This window comes from Harpia harpyja, chromosome 3 (assembly GCF_026419915.1).
Source record: "Harpia harpyja isolate bHarHar1 chromosome 3, bHarHar1 primary haplotype, whole genome shotgun sequence".
NCBI lineage: Eukaryota > Metazoa > Chordata > Aves > Accipitriformes > Accipitridae > Harpia > Harpia harpyja.
The window spans coordinates 70535929-70553509 of NC_068942.1; the positions used below are offsets into that span (position 1 = coordinate 70535929).

General features: G+C 41.6%; 1 protein-coding gene across 3 annotated transcripts in view; it reads left to right on the forward strand.

Annotated features, from left to right (window-relative positions):
• Window positions 1–17581, forward strand: part of PPP2R5C (protein phosphatase 2 regulatory subunit B'gamma) — a 96072-nt gene that overhangs the window by 11950 nt on the left and 66541 nt on the right. For all 3 annotated transcript variants that reach the window (XM_052783187.1, XM_052783188.1, XM_052783189.1), the window contains exon 3: window positions 5756–5915. In XM_052783187.1, coding sequence (XP_052639147.1) covers window positions 5756–5915 — 160 coding nt within the window. The remainder of the gene's footprint in view (window positions 1–5755; window positions 5916–17581) is intronic.

The window sequence follows — 17581 nt, forward strand, 5'->3', positions numbered from 1 at the left end:
GAAAATTGGCTGTAACTGTAGATATGCTTGGTCTACTCATATCTTTCTTCCCTGGTCACAAACTTAGTATTGTGCTCTGACCTATGCTTCCCTGTGTACAAGTTGGGGGGATGAAGGATCCAGCTTTGCTCAGAACAGTGATGTTAAGACAAGGAATGTACTGCATCCTGCTTGATGCAGGAGGACTTAAGGGAAGAAGGGATACAAGGACTATCTTGAACTGTCACGACTGGCAAGAAACCTTCTTCTCTTGTCCCTGCCTTTCACTCTCTTGAATTCATTTTAGGCTTATTCAAGGGCACTGAGGAACATAAACTCTATTTTTTTCAGTTGTTAGAAGTTAAAAGTTGGAATCACACTGTTCCTGATTGTCTTAATGTTCATAAAAGTATGTAAAGCTCTAGCTTCTGAAAACTAAATTGATCAGAAAACCTGATGTTTGGGTTTTAATTATGATCTGAAGAAACACGTTCTCAATCTGATGTTTTTTCAGAGCAATTTTACACATTTTTAGGGCTTTATCAGCACTTTTGGAATTGAATGTGTCTATGAGTATACAAACATTTGGGTAGGAGGGAGCTGTTTGCCAGAACAAGGGGAAGAATAGGTATTTCCCTTTCTAGTCACGGGAAGAGAATCAATAAAAATGTATCTGTAGTTTGACTGTTTTGGTGTCAAATAAGTTGAATTGTTCACTGATGTAGCAGAATGTCCATTGGTTATTCTCAGGGGTTGTGGTTTCTGAAGTAGTTTGGTTTGTTACTGGGAGGAAGAAGCTGAGCTTGGGTCTTGTATTGGGTTTGCATGGCAAGGTTTTGGTAGCAGGGGGGCTACAGGGGTGGCTTCTGTGAGAAGCTGCTAGAAGCTTCCCCTATGTCCGACAGAGCCAAGGCCAGCCAGCTCTAAGATGGACCCGCTGCCAGCCAAGGCCGAGCCAATCAGCGATAGTGGTAGTGCCTCTGTGATAACATTTTTAAGAAGGAAAAAAAGTTGTGGGACAGACAGAAACTGCAGCCGGAGGGAGAGTGAGAACATGTGAGAGAAACAACCCTGCAGACCCCCAGGTCAGTGAAGAAGGAGGGGGAGGAGGTGCTCCAGGCGCTGGAGCAGAGATTCCCCTGCAGCCCGTGGGGAAGACCATGGTGAGGCAGGCTGTCCCCCTGCAGCCCGGGGAGGACCCCACGCCAGAGCAGGTGGATGCCTGAAGGAGGCTGTGACCCCGTGGGAAGCCCATGCTGGAGCAGGCTCCTGGCACTGTGGCCCGGTGGAGAGAGGAGCCCACGCTGGAGCAGGTTTTCTGGCAGGACTTGTGACCGCACGGGGGACCCACGCTGGAGCAGTGTGCTCCTGAAGGACTGCAGCCTGTGGAAGGGACCCGTGCTGGAGCAGTTTGTGAAGAACTGCAGCCTGTGGGAAGGACCCATGTTGGAGAATTTCATGGAGGACTGTCTCCTGTGGGAGGAACCCCACACTGGAGCAGGGGAAGAATGTGAGGAGTCCTCCCCCTGAGGAGGAAGGAGCAGCAGAGACAACATGTAATGAACTGACCCCAACCACTGGTTTTATTTCTCATTACCCTACTCTGGTTTGATTGGCAATAAATTAAGTTAATTTTCCCCAAGTCAAGTCTGTTTTGCCTGTGACAGTAATTGATTGAGTGATCTCTCCCTGTCCTCATCTCAACTCACAAGCCTTTTGTTATATTTTCTCTCCCCTGTCCAGTTGAGGAGGGGGAGTGATAGAGTGGCTGCATGGTGCTTAGTTGCTGGCTGGGGTTAAACCATGACAGGTTTTCAATGTGAACTAATGAGCACTGTACCTTCATAAAAAGTTAAGTATGTTACTTTGAAATCTTTAGCAAATGAATACACAGAACTGTTAGTCTGAATTTGTTTTCTTTTTAGAGGAGTGGTTAAAACTGCTGAGCTGTGGGGCTTAAGCTGACTTAACCCACTTTCTCCGGGTGCCCTTCTATCCAAGGGCTGGTTGTCTGCAAGCTCTGGAAGCCAGTTCTCTTGTGGTAGCACCATAGTGCCACTTGCAGAGGTCATTTGGTACAGCTGTGTAGTGTAGTATTCAAATAATAATGAACTGGAAAGTGTTTTCGCAGCTTTCTGGTACATGCTGGCTGAATGACTGGAGCATGACTGAAGAGCAGGGATGATCATAGTTGATGGTAGGAGGGAGGAGGAAATCTGTTGGTTAAATTGGCCAGCGATTCAGGGCTAGAATTACACTGGAGTCATCACTGCTAGATGGGAAGTTGCCATAGCAACAAAAAATGCTTTCTTTCAACATTTCTAATTAGAAACATTAGCCATCCTCTTAAATAACTACTTTTGGCTAATTTTAGAATTTATCTGCTATTTAGAATGCTTGGTTTCCTGAGGTGTGTGTTACCTTAGGATACCGTGGTGTGCGCATCTGTGCAAGCACATGCAAGCACTTGTTAATTTGAAATTGTGAATTTGTTTGGGAATAGAGGAAACAGGAAAGCAGCTTTTCCTGTTCCAAGTAATGAACAAAAAACATGTGGCAGTGGAAGATAGCCAGTTCAGAAAAACACCATTAGGCTCAAGCACAATATTGAAATACAGAATCCTGTGCAGTAGTAGTGTATTGGCTTTGTGTGGCAAGGTTTGGGGGCGGGGGGGGGCTACAGGGGTGGCTTCTGTCAGAAGCTGCTAGAAGCTTCCCCTGTGTCCAGCAGAGCCAATGCCAGCTGGCTCCAAGACGGACCCACCGCTGGCCAAGGCCAAGCCCATCAGCGCCGGTGGTAGCAGCTCTAGGATAACATTCAAGGAGGGGAAAAGTCGCTGTCGAACAGAAACTGCAGCTGGAGGGAGGAGTGAGAATATGTGAGAGAAACAACCCTGCAGACCCCCAGGTCAGTGAAGAAGGAGGGGGAGGAGGTGCTCCAGGCGCTGGAGCAGAGATTCCCCTGCAGCCCGTGGGGAAGACCATGGTGAGGCAGGCTGTCCCCCTGCAGCCCATGGAGGTCCATGGGGGAGCAGATATCCACCTGCAGGCCGGGGAGGACCCCACGCCAGAGCAGGTGGGTGCCTGAAGGAGGCTGTGGCCCTGTGGGAAGCCCGTGCTGGAGCAGGCTCCTGGCAGGACGGACCTGTGGCCCCATGGAAAGAGGAGCCCACGCTGGAGCAGGTTTTCTGACAGGACATATGACCCCGTGGGAAGCCCGTGCTGGAGCAGTGTGTTCCTGAAGGACTGTACCCTGTGGAAGGGACCCATGCTGGAGCAGTTTGTGAAGAACTGCAGCCTGTGGGAAGGACCCATGTTGGAGAATTTCATGGAGGACTGTCTCCTGTGGGAGGGACCCCACGCTGGAGCAGGGAAGAGTGTGAGGAGTCGTGCCCCTCCAGGAGGATGGAAGTGGCAGAAATAATGTGTGATGAACAGACTGTAAACCCCATTCCCTGTCCCCCTGTGCCGCTGGGAGCAGGGGGTAGGTAGAGAATCTGGGAGTGAAGTTATGCCTGGGGAGAAGGGAGGGGTGGAGGGAAGGTGTTTTGAGATTTGGTTTTATTTCTCATTACCCTACTCTGGTTGATTGGTAATAAATTGAGTTAATTTTCCCCAAGTTGAGTCTGTTTTGTCCGTGATGGTAATTGGTGAGTGATCTCTCCTGTCCTTATCTCGACCCACGAGCCTTTTATTTTCTCTCCCCTGTCCAGTTGAGGAGGGGGAGTAATAGATGTGGCTTTGGTGGGCACCTGGCATTCAGCCAGGGTCGACTCCGCCACAGGTACTTGTTTGTAATGCATCTTAACTAGCTTTTACAGTTTAAAACCTGGTAAGTCATTGCTTCCTAATTTTAGTGCTGTTTTTCTTTCTGTTTAGTCTATTCATATTTTTATTTGGAATGCCTTTTTTTAACTTCAATTAATGGATAGAATTTACCTTGCAGATCACTGGTATTTCAGCAACAAGATTTTTAAGCATTTAGTGTTTGGGATTAAAAAGTGGAATAGTCTGAAAAATGCAATGTAATAGGTATTACTTGTACATAAATGCTTTTAACTTGCTGATGTATGCCACTTCTACTGAAATGAGTTCTAGAGTATTTTTGGTAACTTACAACTTCTAGTATTCAGTGTATTGTCTCCCTCTATTTGTTCAATAAGGCTGTAAGCGTTTTTGCTGTTGTATTAAATTTGCAAAATGGTTAACTTAAATGTGTTTAATGAAAACAATGTGTTCAGTCATATCTTCAGTATATTAAGTACAGTGTATATAATATAGCACGACTGTTAATCTATTCTTGAAGCATATACATTTCTTTCCTAGTTACGCTGCTAGAACAAAATTTGAATAAAATTACTGTCTTGGAGACTCTAAAGGTAGATAAATTTATGTATGGTAACATTTCCATGTGCACTGAATGGGTACACTCCTAGACTGTATGGAAGTTGTTGATGAATAAGCTATTCTGGAAATCCTTTTTAGAACATGAAGAAAAGTGGTTTCTGTTGTTTTAGCCATATCCCTATGAAAATGCCATTTATGTTATTTCATGCAGGAACAAAACACTGCTTTCATATCTACTATACTTAACAAAACTCTAATTCATTCAAACTGCCAAAGTAGCAGCATTACAACTTGATTTCCATCCTGAATCCCATTCACATCTGATTTTTTTCCTATTTCTTACCACGTGGGCACTTTCTGAAAAGGAGAATATGGTCTTTTCTGCAAGAGAAAAGTGCCAAGTTGTATTTTCGGATATGTGTGCTTCAGTGTGTAATGTGTAAAATTGTTTGCAAATTTGAAAGGCTTCTACAGCAAATTAAGGTCCTATGAAATGAATTACAATACTTGCAGTAAGATTTCCTGCTCAGCTGTTTTTGTATTTTTAGTGTAGGTCACTCCTAGATGTCTTATCATTCTTATAAAGAACATAATGAAATTATTCATATTTAGAAAATTAACTATTGCCTACTTTAAACCTGCTTTTCCTTCTTCAAAAAAGGAATGAGAAAGGCAGCATCACAAGTTCTGACAGGCTTTTGTTAATGATGCATTTTATTCAGCTTGAAGGAGAGCACTGTCGAGTATAATCTGGGAAGTAACAGCAAACTGGAAACCTATAGGTGGGAACTATTTTCTCTGGTTTTATGTTATAAACTTCATACAGAGGTACAGTGAAAATCTGATAAGGATTATTACAGTAAAAACAACTTGCTCTGAGTAGGCAGTAAACTGCTACAAATCTTCATGTATGTTTTAGAAGCTGCTGAAGCTACTAGAGTAATAAGACTTGTTCCTTTAGATTTATATCAAAGCCTGAATGCCCTCGTGAAGCTTGGGACTCTAGCAGCAAGGCACAGTACAAATAGGCAGTGAAAAGTTCACCTGCTGTAAATAGACGTGGTCCTGTGATCCCTTTGAAGCTGAAGTTAGCCAAATACCTTGGAGACCTAGACTTCTCAGGGAAAAGGTGAGAGTAGCTAAGGAACTACATTATTTGAAAATTCGTCTTCAGTTGGCTGGTAACTTCAAATAAATGGGCTAGTGCATGTAACAAGGTGATCTACTCCCATCTATATGAGGGCTGTGGTACAGAAATGAATGCTGAAAAGATGGAACAGAAGAATAGATAGCTATACATTCAGAGGACGATGAATAGAGCAATTTGATTAAAGGCTTATTTTGCTTCATTTATTTCTGTAACAAAAACTTTTTTAGAAGATTTTCTAAGTTCAGCTGCAATTAACTGCTTTCATTTCTTTTTAAACAGGTGTCAAACAAAAAATCAAACAGCACTCCTCCCCCAGCACAACTCTCTAAAATCAAAGTACCAGCACCACAGACAGTACTGAAGAAAGAAAAGCGGCAGAGTTCTTCAAGGTTTAATGTTAGCAATAACAGGGAGCTTCAAAAACTGCCAGCTTTAAAAGGTATGTCTTTCTAAATTAGAATGACTCTTGTGGAGGATCTTGGGCATGAGACAGAGAAACATCTCAACTGTCATACTTCTTATATCTGGACAGCATACATTATATATCAAGTATACACATGTGCAAACTTGCACATACTTGAATGCTCAAACACATTGGGTGTTTTTTTTTTTCTTTTCTTTCAGTCCTTGTATGAGGACTTCTATTGTGTTGCCTTCTTTGCAATCAGTATAGGAAATATCTAAGTTTCTTCAACCCAGAAATGTCTGTGTGAAAGTATATTTACTAATCTCACATCAAAGCAGAGTATTTGGGCTCTGGGCTCTATGCAAAATATTAGTCATCTGTTCTCAGTGCAGCATGCTCAAACCCTACTTTGTTTGTACTAAAGTATCTCTTGGCATTGTGAGAAGACTTGGTCTATCACTGTTAATTGGTCTGGTTTTCCTGAGCATGGGTCAAGTGGAGTGGTGTCTTTTTAGTGAATATTAATTTTTCCTTTGTCAATTTTAAGGCTTTGTGATCTTTTAGAATTACATTTACTGCCATCTGTGATGAAAAGATGATGATGATTGATGCATCTTCTCTTACTAACACAGCTTTTATCATCTTTATTTTAGCTACTCTCTGTTGTGTAGATACATGTTTGCATACTGTGCTTATGGTGGCTTGTAGCAGTGCTAGGGTAGAATTTTCCAAGTGTAGTCAGATGTACTGATCTACTGCTTATGAGCAACTGACTTGCACTGAAGGTTTATTTAAAAAAAAAAAAAAAACCCAACTGTTTTGAAGTGCGATGCATACTGCTTTCCAGTGTTCAGAGTTGGCAGTGAAAGCCTAATAGATTGCTCAAATGTTGAGTAGTACTGGTGTAGGCAATGTGAAAATGTCAAGCAATAAGACTTTTTTTTCCTCCAGTCATTGTTTTCTTGATATAATAAACTCAACTTTTCAGCCCATATGAATTACACTGCTTTTCATATAGACCAAATTAGACTGCAACATTCTTCTCTTCACACAGATACTGTTTTTACAAAAAGAATATGAAATATTGTCCATCATGTTAGTCTCTTCTCCCGAGTAACAAGCAATAGGATGAGAGGGAAACAGCCTCAAGTTACACAAGGGAGGTTTAGATTGGATATTAGGAGAAATTTCTTGACCGAAAGGCTTGTCAAGCATTGGAGCAGGCTGCCCAGGGAAGTGGTTGAGTCACCATCCCTGGAGGTAATTAAAAGACTTGTACATGTGGCACATAGGGACATAGTTTAGTGGTGGATTTGGCAGTGCTAGGTTAACAGTTGGACTTGATGATCTTAAAGATCTTTTCCAACCTAAATGATTCTATGATTCTATATTAGCACTGATTCAAAGGACATTGACTCAATAGTTAATTTTAACTATTAAGTAGGTATTCTTTATTAGCAGCGCTGGTTGCACGGGGGATCGCTCCACCTATCGTGCACACCGTTAGGCTTTAGTGTACAGACTAAATACAGAGCGTTCATGTATATGCATTAGATTTCCGAGAAACACGTTACATATTCATCCTTTTTCCGAGAAGTCATTAACATATTATAATGTTCGTTACGCATGCGTGTTAAGGCCTCTGGTGGTCTTCGCTAGTCTTCCTCACGATGTCCGCTATTTGACCTTTCTCTTAAAGCATGCGCAGTGTGGGTCATCCCAGGTGGTTTGTCTCTTTTCTCCCAGTTAGCTGACCCTGGCCAGTTTTAATCACGAAGCTCAGCAGAACTCAAGGTTTCTTATCTCTTTGTGCCTACTGTTAACAAAGCTCAAGGTTTTCTTACATACTAAAGGGTTTAAACTTGCCTAGGCGAACATAAATCAAGGGATACAAAGATACAAAACACAAAAAAAGGACATCACCACAGTCAGTAGATTACACATACAGGCCTCAATTATTAACAATTAATATAATTGTTTATAACAGTCTCTTGAGTCTTCACATCATTCCCCCCTTTTCTTTATACCTTTGCAAATTCTTTTGCAATCATATAATTCCGTTATTTTCAAGAGACCGAGCGAAATATTTCCCAGTTTCTACTTGATGTTTAATTTTATTCCGCTTCCAATTCTCATAGCTCTCGGTGGTGTTCTGGCTACACCACATGAAACACTTAAGCATTACGCATACTATTATCCCTAAGGCTATGAGAATTATAAATGTTATGAATATTTGCTTTAACCATTTAAAGTTCGGTAGCCATGAGGTTAATTTATCCCATAATTCCTGAAATCCCCACGAAGTGTCATCCTTTGCTATTTCATGTAGTATTTTGGTCTGTTTCCAAATTTCTTCTAAGTCAGTGGATATCCTTCCACTTTGATCCACATGCATGCAACAACTCGTGTTTATAACTGTGCATACTCCACCCTGAGAGGCCAATAATAGATCTAATGCCATTCTATTTTGTTGTACAATTTGAGATAAACTGGATATCTCCAATTGTTGGGCTTTTATTACATCAATTGTTTTATTTTCAAGATTCTCTATTACTGCTGAAATATTAACTATGGCTTTTTCTAGTTCACTTACTCCCAACCATGGAAGGAACCATCGGACAAAGCTGTGAAAGGCAGTAGGTCTCCTTACTAAAGGATTTTCAACTTCTCGTCTAAACCTGTGAAAGTGTGTTCGCACCCATCCTTTTGGTGGAGAACTGTGTATAGTCATATTCGGTACTACAGCTCCCAGAGTACATGTTCCCATCCAATTCTTTGGTAAAACTTTCCGGGCAGTGTCATTGCATAGCCAGTACCATCCTTTTCCCTCTGGCACTGGCCATGCTGTAGTATTAACGGAAGTTGAAGTTCCAATATCTATAGTTTTATTACAAACTGTGTGATTCCCTACATACGTCCCATTAACGCAGTCAAGTTTTCCGAGTCCTTTAGGTGGATTACACCTCTGTACACACGTGCAATAAGGCTCCTGGGCCTTAGGACTAGTTATTTCTAATTTCTGAACTTCGTCATTGCCAGTATACCATGTGGTACTTTCCCAAAGAGTGGCCCAGGAGTGGTTACTTGGTATCGGGATGCCAATCAGCGAGATCCCTTTTCCACCATATTCTGGCATGTGAGTACATATCCAACAATCAGTTCTGTTCAGAATTTGGGAAACGTTTTGTGTCAAGGAGAAATGTGAGTTCGAGTTCCACCGAGCTTCATTTGGACCAAGTAATAACTCAGTTATTATCATGATCTGGAAAATCGCAGACCTGTGGGTCCTGTAGAGGTGACCGTCCATGGCCTCTCAGGTGCTTTCTTCACTCTCGAATAGTGAATCCAAGCCGGCTGTTCCTTGATCTTAATGGCAGTGAAGGTCGTCAGTAACACTTGATAGGGGCCATCCCATCTCTCCTCCAGGGGTTGTCCTGAAAAGATCTTTACATATACATAGTCACCTGGTTTAAAGGGATGAATTGGTTGATCTAATCCTCTAGCCCTGGTTCCCAAAATCTGTTTATTTATATTTTCTAATTGTTTTTGGAGGGATATCATATAGTCATACAAATGTCCTGTACCTAGTTGGGTTAAATCCTCCCCTGTAAATTGGAACTGATATGGTCTTCCGTACAATATTTCAAAGGGACTTAGGTTTTCCTTGGTTTTTGGTTTTACTCTTATTCTAAGTAACGCCAGGGGGAGAGATTGGGGCCAGGTTAGATTGGCCTCCTGACCAATTTTCGCTATTTGTTGTTTAATTAAATGATTCATTTTTTCAACCTGTCCGCTTGCTTGAGGCCTATATGGGGTATGTAGTTGCCAATCTATCTTCAAAGTTTTGCTCACCTGCTGTACTACTTTGGCACAAAAATGAGGGCCTCGATCGGAAGATATTGTTGCTGGAATTCCAAAACGAGGAATGATTTCATTCAACAATATCTTAGTTACTTCCCTTGCTTTGTTTGTTCGGCAGGGGAAGGCCTCTGGCCAGCCTGAAAATGTGTCAGCCATGACTAACAAGTATCGGTACCCCCCTTTTCTTGGGAGTTCCGAAAAATCAATTTGCCACTGTTGTCCTGGATAATTCCCTTTACCAATTATTCCTAACTTTACTTTATTCGCCACATTAGGGTCATTATGTAAACAAATTTCACACTGTTGAGATATTTGTTTCACCATTGTATACAGATTGCGTCCTATTAATTTCTGATTTAAGCTCTTGTACAAGGTATCTGCTCCCCAATGCGTCTTATTGTGTTCAGTTAAAACTGTTGTCCATATTAAATTGGATGGTATTACTATACGATTATCCGCTAAACGAACCCATCCATCTGACTCTAGTTTACCTTCCAGATCTTCAATTAATTTTAGATCTTCTTTTGAATAATTTGGTTTTTGATTTGTACTTACAGTTTGGATTTTACCGTCTGGTATTAAGGATAATGTTTCTGCTTTCGCTTCTTCTGCCACCCGCCTAGCCTCATAATCTGCCAGTCGATTTCCAATTTCTGGATCTGTGTTTCCTTTCTGATGTCCTCGACAATGCATGATCGCTACCTTTTCTGGTTGCTTTACAGCCTCTAATAGCTTTAAGATTTCTTCTGCATGTTTTATTTGTTTTCCTTGAGCAGTTAGCAATCCTCGTTCTTTCCAAATTGCACCGTGAGCATGAACTACTCCAAATGCATATTTAGAATCTGTCCAAATGTTAATCTTTTTACCTTTTGCCAATTCCAATGCTCGGGTGAGGGCAATTATCTCCGCCTTCTGGGCTGAAGTCCCAGGAGGTAAAGACTTAGATTCGATTACCTGTTGGGTGGTTGTGATTGCGTATCCTGCTTTACGTTGTCCCTGCTTTATAAAACTACTCCCGTCGGTATACCAGGAGTTTTCAGCATCCTCCAGAGGTTCTTCTTTGAGGTCTGGTCGACTGGAATATATAGCTTCTACTGTTTCTATGCAATCATGTGTCACTGGTTCATTCAGAGTCCCACTAAGAAAAGAGGCTGGATTGACAATGTTAGTAACCACAATTTCTACATCATCTTGTTCTATTAACACTGCTTGGTACTTTAAGAATCTCTGGGGCGAGAGCCAATGGCTTCCTTTTTGTTCCAAGACCGTTGAAACTGTATGAGAGACCAGCACTGTTATTTTCTGTCCCATGGTAAACTTTCGGGCTTCTTGAATATTGATAACAACTGCTGCGACAGCTCGAAGGCAACCAGGCCATCCTCTGCTCACCTCGTCCAGTTGTTTGGAGAAATAAGCTACTGCCCGTTTATAGGGACCAAGTCTTTGTGCTAGTACTCCCAAGGCTATTCCTTGTCTTTCATGAGAAAACAGCCAAAATGGTTTTGAAACATCCGGCAGTCCAAGAGCAGGAGCTCTCATTAACTCTCGTTTGAGCTGTTTAAATGCATTTCGTGTTTCTCCAGTCCAAATTAATTTTGACTGGTTTTTCTTTATCAGCTCATATAATGGCTTTACCAATAATCCATAATTATGTATCCAAAGGCGACACCAACCTGTCATCCCTAAGAAGGTCCGCAGCTCTTTCACCGTCTGGGGTTCCGGAGTTTGGCAAATGGCCTCTTTTCGTTCAGTCCCAAGTTCCCGTTGTCCTCCCGAGATTACGAGTCCCAAGTAGGTCACGTGTTGCTGGACTAATTGAGCTTTCTGTTGAGAGACTCGATATCCACTCAAACCCAAAAAATTAAGAAGATTCACAGTCCATTGAATACAACTTTCTCTGGTTTCAGTAGCTATTAAGAGATCATCTACATACTGTAACAAAACCCCTTCATTATCCGGAGGTACCCAAGTTTCAAGTTCTTTTGCCAGTTGATTTCCAAAAATAGTGGGGCTATTTTTAAACCCCTGTGGTAATACTGTCCATGTTAACTGAGTTCTTCTTCCAGTTTCAGGATTTTCCCATTCAAAAGCAAACAAATTCTGGCTTTCTGTGGCTAGGGTCAGGCAAAAAAAGGCATCCTTCAAATCCAGTACGGTAAACCAAACTTGGTTATCTTTTAGTTTTGTTAACAAAGTGTATGGGTTTGCAACTACTGGATGTATATCTTCAGTAATCTTATTTACAGCTCTCAGATCTTGGACTAACCTATAACTTTTTCCATCTGCCTTTTTAACTGGCAGTATGGGGGTATTGTATTCTGATTCACATTCAATTAATATTTTATACTGTAGGAACCTATCGATTATTTCCTTTATTCCTTTTCTGTCATCCAATTTCAGGGGGTATTGTTTAATTTTTACTGGCTCTGCTCCTGGTTTTAGTTTAATTACTATGGGGGCTGCATTTTTAGCCTTTCCCGGAACCTCGGAGGCCCAGACTCCAGGATATACCTGATCAACGATTTCTGGAGGCACTTCAAATTTTGGTTTAGTTTGTATTAATGCTAAACTTAGAATGTTAATTAGCTGGTCCTCCTTGATTTTCAATTTCATTTTTCCTTTTTCAAAAACAATTTCTGCTTCCAATTGTTCTAGCAAATCGCGGCCCAACAAGGATTTCGGAGATCCGGGCAAATACAGAAATTTATGTATTCCCATTTGTTTACCTAATTTATATTTAAGCGGTTTTAGAAAATAAGCCTTTTTCTGCTGGCCAGTAGCTCCCATTACAGTCACAAACTCTTCATCCTCCGGTATCAGCTTTTGATTTAACACTGAATAGGACGCCCCCGTATCTACAAGAAAATCCACCTCTTGTTCTATTTTCCCTAGCTTAATTTTAACCAGTGGATCCGCTAGGGTGGATTCCCCCGGTCCCCCTCATTGACCAGAGGTGATATTGGCTACAACAGCCTGTGCTCCACTCAGCTTGGGACATTGTCCTTTCCAGTGACCTATTTCTTTACAATAAGCACATTGATCTGACCTTAGGGGCTGGCGCGAGCCTCCCCTCCTTCCAGTTCCCCGACCCCTCCCACGAAGGGAGTTATCCTGTCTTCCCAGCGCGGCTACTGTAGCTGCGGCAATAGCTGTTCCCATTTTTCGTCTCTCCTCCCCTTCTCTATTCCGATACGTTCTCCAGGCCTCTTCTATCAACTTTTCTAAATCCCTTATCTCTGTCCCTTTTAATTTCTGAAGTTTCCTTCTTATATCCTCTGAGGATTGTCCCAAGAACAAAGAGACTAGCTGCTGTTTCCCTACCTCAGAAACAGGGTCTAATGTAGTATATTTCCGCATTGCTGCTCTTAACCGGTCAAGAAACTCTGTGGGAGTTTCAGTCTGACCTTGTTTTACTGCGTACAGGCTTGACCAGTTAACTGCTTTCGGTACTGCATTCTCAATACCAATTTTTATCCATTCTTGATATTTTTTCAATAATCGGTAATCATGGTTATCATTAGGGTCCCAATTGGGGTCGGTTCTCGGTATGTGGTTATCTACCACACCGGGTAAAACCCCAGCAGTTATTTGAATTTGCACTTGAGTTCGTGCATTCTTTATTATTAATTGTTTTTCAGTCTCAGTTAAGGCATCCAACATTAAATCGATGTCCTTCCAATCTGGGTCTTGATTTTTAACAATCAGCTCGAATCTTTTGGCAACTCCTTCGGGGTCGTCTCGGTATTCCTTTACTACTTCTCTCCATGAATCCAAATCATTCATTGTAAATGGTATCTTAATTCTAGTGGGGCCAGTAACCCCCACCGCTTGTCTCAGAGGAGCCTGAATAATAGGGCCCATCTTACTTCGAGTACGGGCCGTTATAGGTGTGAAACCTAAATCTTTTGTTTTTGTATTTTCCTCAGGTTCCTCCGCACCCGCATCCTCAATGGAATTTCCCTCTGAGGATGGTGGAGGTAATACAGAAAGAGAGAGATCGAGGTCCTCTTCCATCCTTTCTTCATTTTTCTTTAATTTTATACACCTTTGTCCTATACTACATGCTGAGCAACATCTTTTCATTTTTCCCGTACTCTTTCTTTGCTCTTTTTCTATCGCTAGCACGAGAGGGTCTTGTGGGGCCAAATTAATGCCACATTTCTTCTGCCAGTCTGAATGATTTCTTAAAGTGAAAAACATATCTGCATACATTACTTCATCCCATTTTCCCTCTCGTCTCAAAAATAGCATCAATTGCAACAGAGTATTGTAGTTTAGTGTCCCATTCAAGGGCCATTTTTCATCATCATCTAATTTATATAAGGGCCACCATTGATTACAATATTTTATCAGAGTTTTTCTATCCACATTCCCACCTGGGGGTCCCCCAATTTCCTTCCAATGTGCTAGGATACAACCTAAGGGGCTCTTTTTCAGTATTCCACCGCTCTGCCTACCTCCCATATTACTTGCTCTGATTTTTACCTTCCAAACCACAAATTATTCCTGCTATATACGTGACTCTCTCTCTTTTGTCCCAGGAAGCCCAGACCCGACACTTAGGGCATTCAATATCCTTTCCACAATCTATTTGTAGCTTTTGTTTACACCACATACACTCTAGGATATATACGGGTTTACACTCATTTCCTGGATGCAGAAGACACCATTCAAATACCCACATTTATAGAATACACCAGACAGGGAACTTCTTCCAACAACAACAACACAAGGTTAATAAAATAACCAAGCTCAAAGTTATAACTATAATAGTAATGTATAAGTTCACGTCCCAAATCATCAGTAAATCAATCACACTTCATTCACCTCCGGTCGTACCTCCTACGGAGATACGAGTCTGCGGATCGGAATTTCACACACACTTTGCAGCTGCCTCTCACTCACCCAAGCATTCAATTCACCGTTTTTTTTTTTTTTTTTTTTTTTTTTTTTTTTTTTTTTACTCGATTTTATCACAATTTTGGCTCAAAACTCACGATGATCTCCGTAATCCGTTTCCAATCCAATAGTCGTTTACCACATTCAGTTAGCCAAAAGGTCTGAAACAAAGCTAAACCAGAAACCAAAATACATGTATGGGCACTAAACCAAAAGCACGCAAAGTGCACAACAGCATACAGAGTATACTGCAACAAAAATGTCCAGACACGTATTAAACCAAAACCAAAGGTATACCAAGAGCATCAACTACCTGGCATACGCCATCCTGCATAAGTAAATCTTATGACTTATGGACAGCCCAAATGACCGGTCCCCAACTAATAATTTAAAGAATACCTTTTATTCTTTCCGATGGTGTTCTTGTCTGCTCCCGCAGTGATCCGAGTGAGGCGAGGAGCCCCTCCGGGAAAATCCCGGGGGTACCCTAGGGAGTCCTGTTCTCAGCGGGTCCTGCAGCCGAGCAGAGAAAGTCCCATCTGGGTCGCCAGATTGATTCAAAGGACATTGACTCAATAGTTAATTTTAACTATTAAGTAGGTATTCTTTATTAGCAGCGCTGGTTGCACGGGGGATCGCTCCACCTATCGTGCACACCGTTAGGCTTTAGTGTACAGACTAAATACAGAGCGTTCATGTATATGCATTAGATTTCCGAGAAACACGTTACATATTCATCCTTTTTCCGAGAAGTCATTAACATATTATAATGTTCGTTACGCATGCGTGTTAAGGCCTCTGGTGGTCTTCGCTAGTCTTCCTCACGATGTCCGCTATTTGACCTTTCTCTTAAAGCATGCGCAGTGTGGGTCATCCCAGGTGGTTTGTCTCTTTTCTCCCAGTTAGCTGACCCTGGCCAGTTTTAATCACGAAGCTCAGCAGAACTCAAGGTTTCTTATCTCTTTGTGCCTACTGTTAACAAAGCTCAAGGTTTTCTTACATACTAAAGGGTTTAAACTTGCCTAGGCGAACATAAATCAAGGGATACAAAGATACAAAACACAAAAAAAGGACATCACCACAGTCAGTAGATTACACATACAGGCCTCAATTATTAACAATTAATATAATTGTTTATAACAGTCTCTTGAGTCTTCACATCAGCACAGCAGTCTATATACAAGATGCTGCTTAAAATTTTTCAAGACTTAACTGCTGTTTATTTAATTGGTGAATTTCAATCTATTTTATTGAATTTGTAAACAAGAATATTTAGCACCACAGGTTATGAATAACACTTCCTATCTTTTAGTAGTACATAGTAGTAGAACATAGTAGGTTCATGCACAAGCTGTAACATCCAGGGTGTGACACAAGCAAATGACACTGAATTAAAGTAGTGACTTTTTTATTAAAAAAGTTATGCATACAGCCTCATTGACTGGCATAACCTTTTGTTCAGAGACTCAGCTGCAAAGAAAAACATTTGTTACTTGGTCTAGAACTTCCCTTTTGCCCTACTTTAAATAGTATATTTCTGGTAGTGCCTGGGACTGTCAGGTCAGGGAGACTAGAATTGAGCATGCAATTAGAAGCAGAGTGGACAGCAAGCTGGAAATGAGAAAAATTAGTGCAGATGGGAGAGGGGGAAAGTAATCTGTCTTACAGTGGGGAAGGTGAAGTTTTACATCTGTTTCCACCTTGGCTCTTGCAGTTTAAACTAGTAGGCCAATGAAGGGCAGAAGAATGCCTGCTTGGACTTGGCAAAAAAAAAAAAAGTCTTAAAAACTGTGTAAGGTGTGTTCTGAGAGTGGTCTAGTGTTTTTGACACAGTGTACCTAGATGTGAAGAAATTGCGCGTACGCATTATCGTTGCCTTTCAGTCTGCAATCACTCCCACCACTAAAGTGAAATGAAAGAAAAGATCTTGAGCTTATCTCTGGTGGATGTCTGATGCTGTATGTGTGTCCCCAGGCTGTAAAGGGTCAAACTTCTTGTTATGAAACACTGGTGCAATTGCTGATCTAGTGATGGGTAGTAATTACTATCTTTAGTAATAAAGCCATGTCCAGTCTCATGGATCATAGTAGAAGTCTGTATAATTGCTGTGCTTACTGCACGTGCTCACTCATGACCTTAATTCCCACCTATTAGGGTTGCTGAGAACACTGTTGGCCAGTCACCCTGTTCTCCTAATGTGTACATAGATATGTGACTTGATGTGTGTTCAGTGGGTCAAGTGAGGCTGGGAAACTTTCTTTTTGGGCAGCTTTAATGTGGTGTTTCATGTCTCTGTCTGGACAGGAGTTAAAGTGGACTGGCAGGCTGTAATTTAAAGGACTGAGATGATTAAGATGGGTTTGACTTTTATGAAGCACTGGGAAGAACGTAGCATTCCTTCAGGTTAGCTGTGTTTAACCAGCTTTCAAACTCCAGTTACTCATAACGAGTAGCTGTATTTCTATGGCTACAGTAGGTAGGAAACCTTTCTTCTATCTGTAGTAGACCAGGAGATGTGTATTTTCTTCATACATGTTGGGTTGACTACTGTGTGGTGTGATGTACTTTACAAGAGATTGTATTTTAAGCACAGCATATAGAATGGAGTTGTCTTTTTGCATACTTTAAGGTCTGTATTTGATCTGTGAAAGCTTGTAACTGGTAAGCTCTAAATGGCCTGCAGCATTGCTGAGATAACCACCTTGCTTCTGTGCCATAGGGCTGGAGTTGAGGTCAGCAGATCACTTGAAATAGTGGGAAGGGAAAGGAGGAGCTGCCAAAGTGGGTTTTCATCAAGGTTTCTTATTTAGAGAATACTTTTTGATCTTCAGGCATGCTGTGAACTTTCTCTTGGGCGTTGCACAGAAGTGCTGACGATAGGCTTCTGGAAATACCAGCCTGTTTGCCCTGGTGACTGGTATTAGTGGGGTATGGTTTAT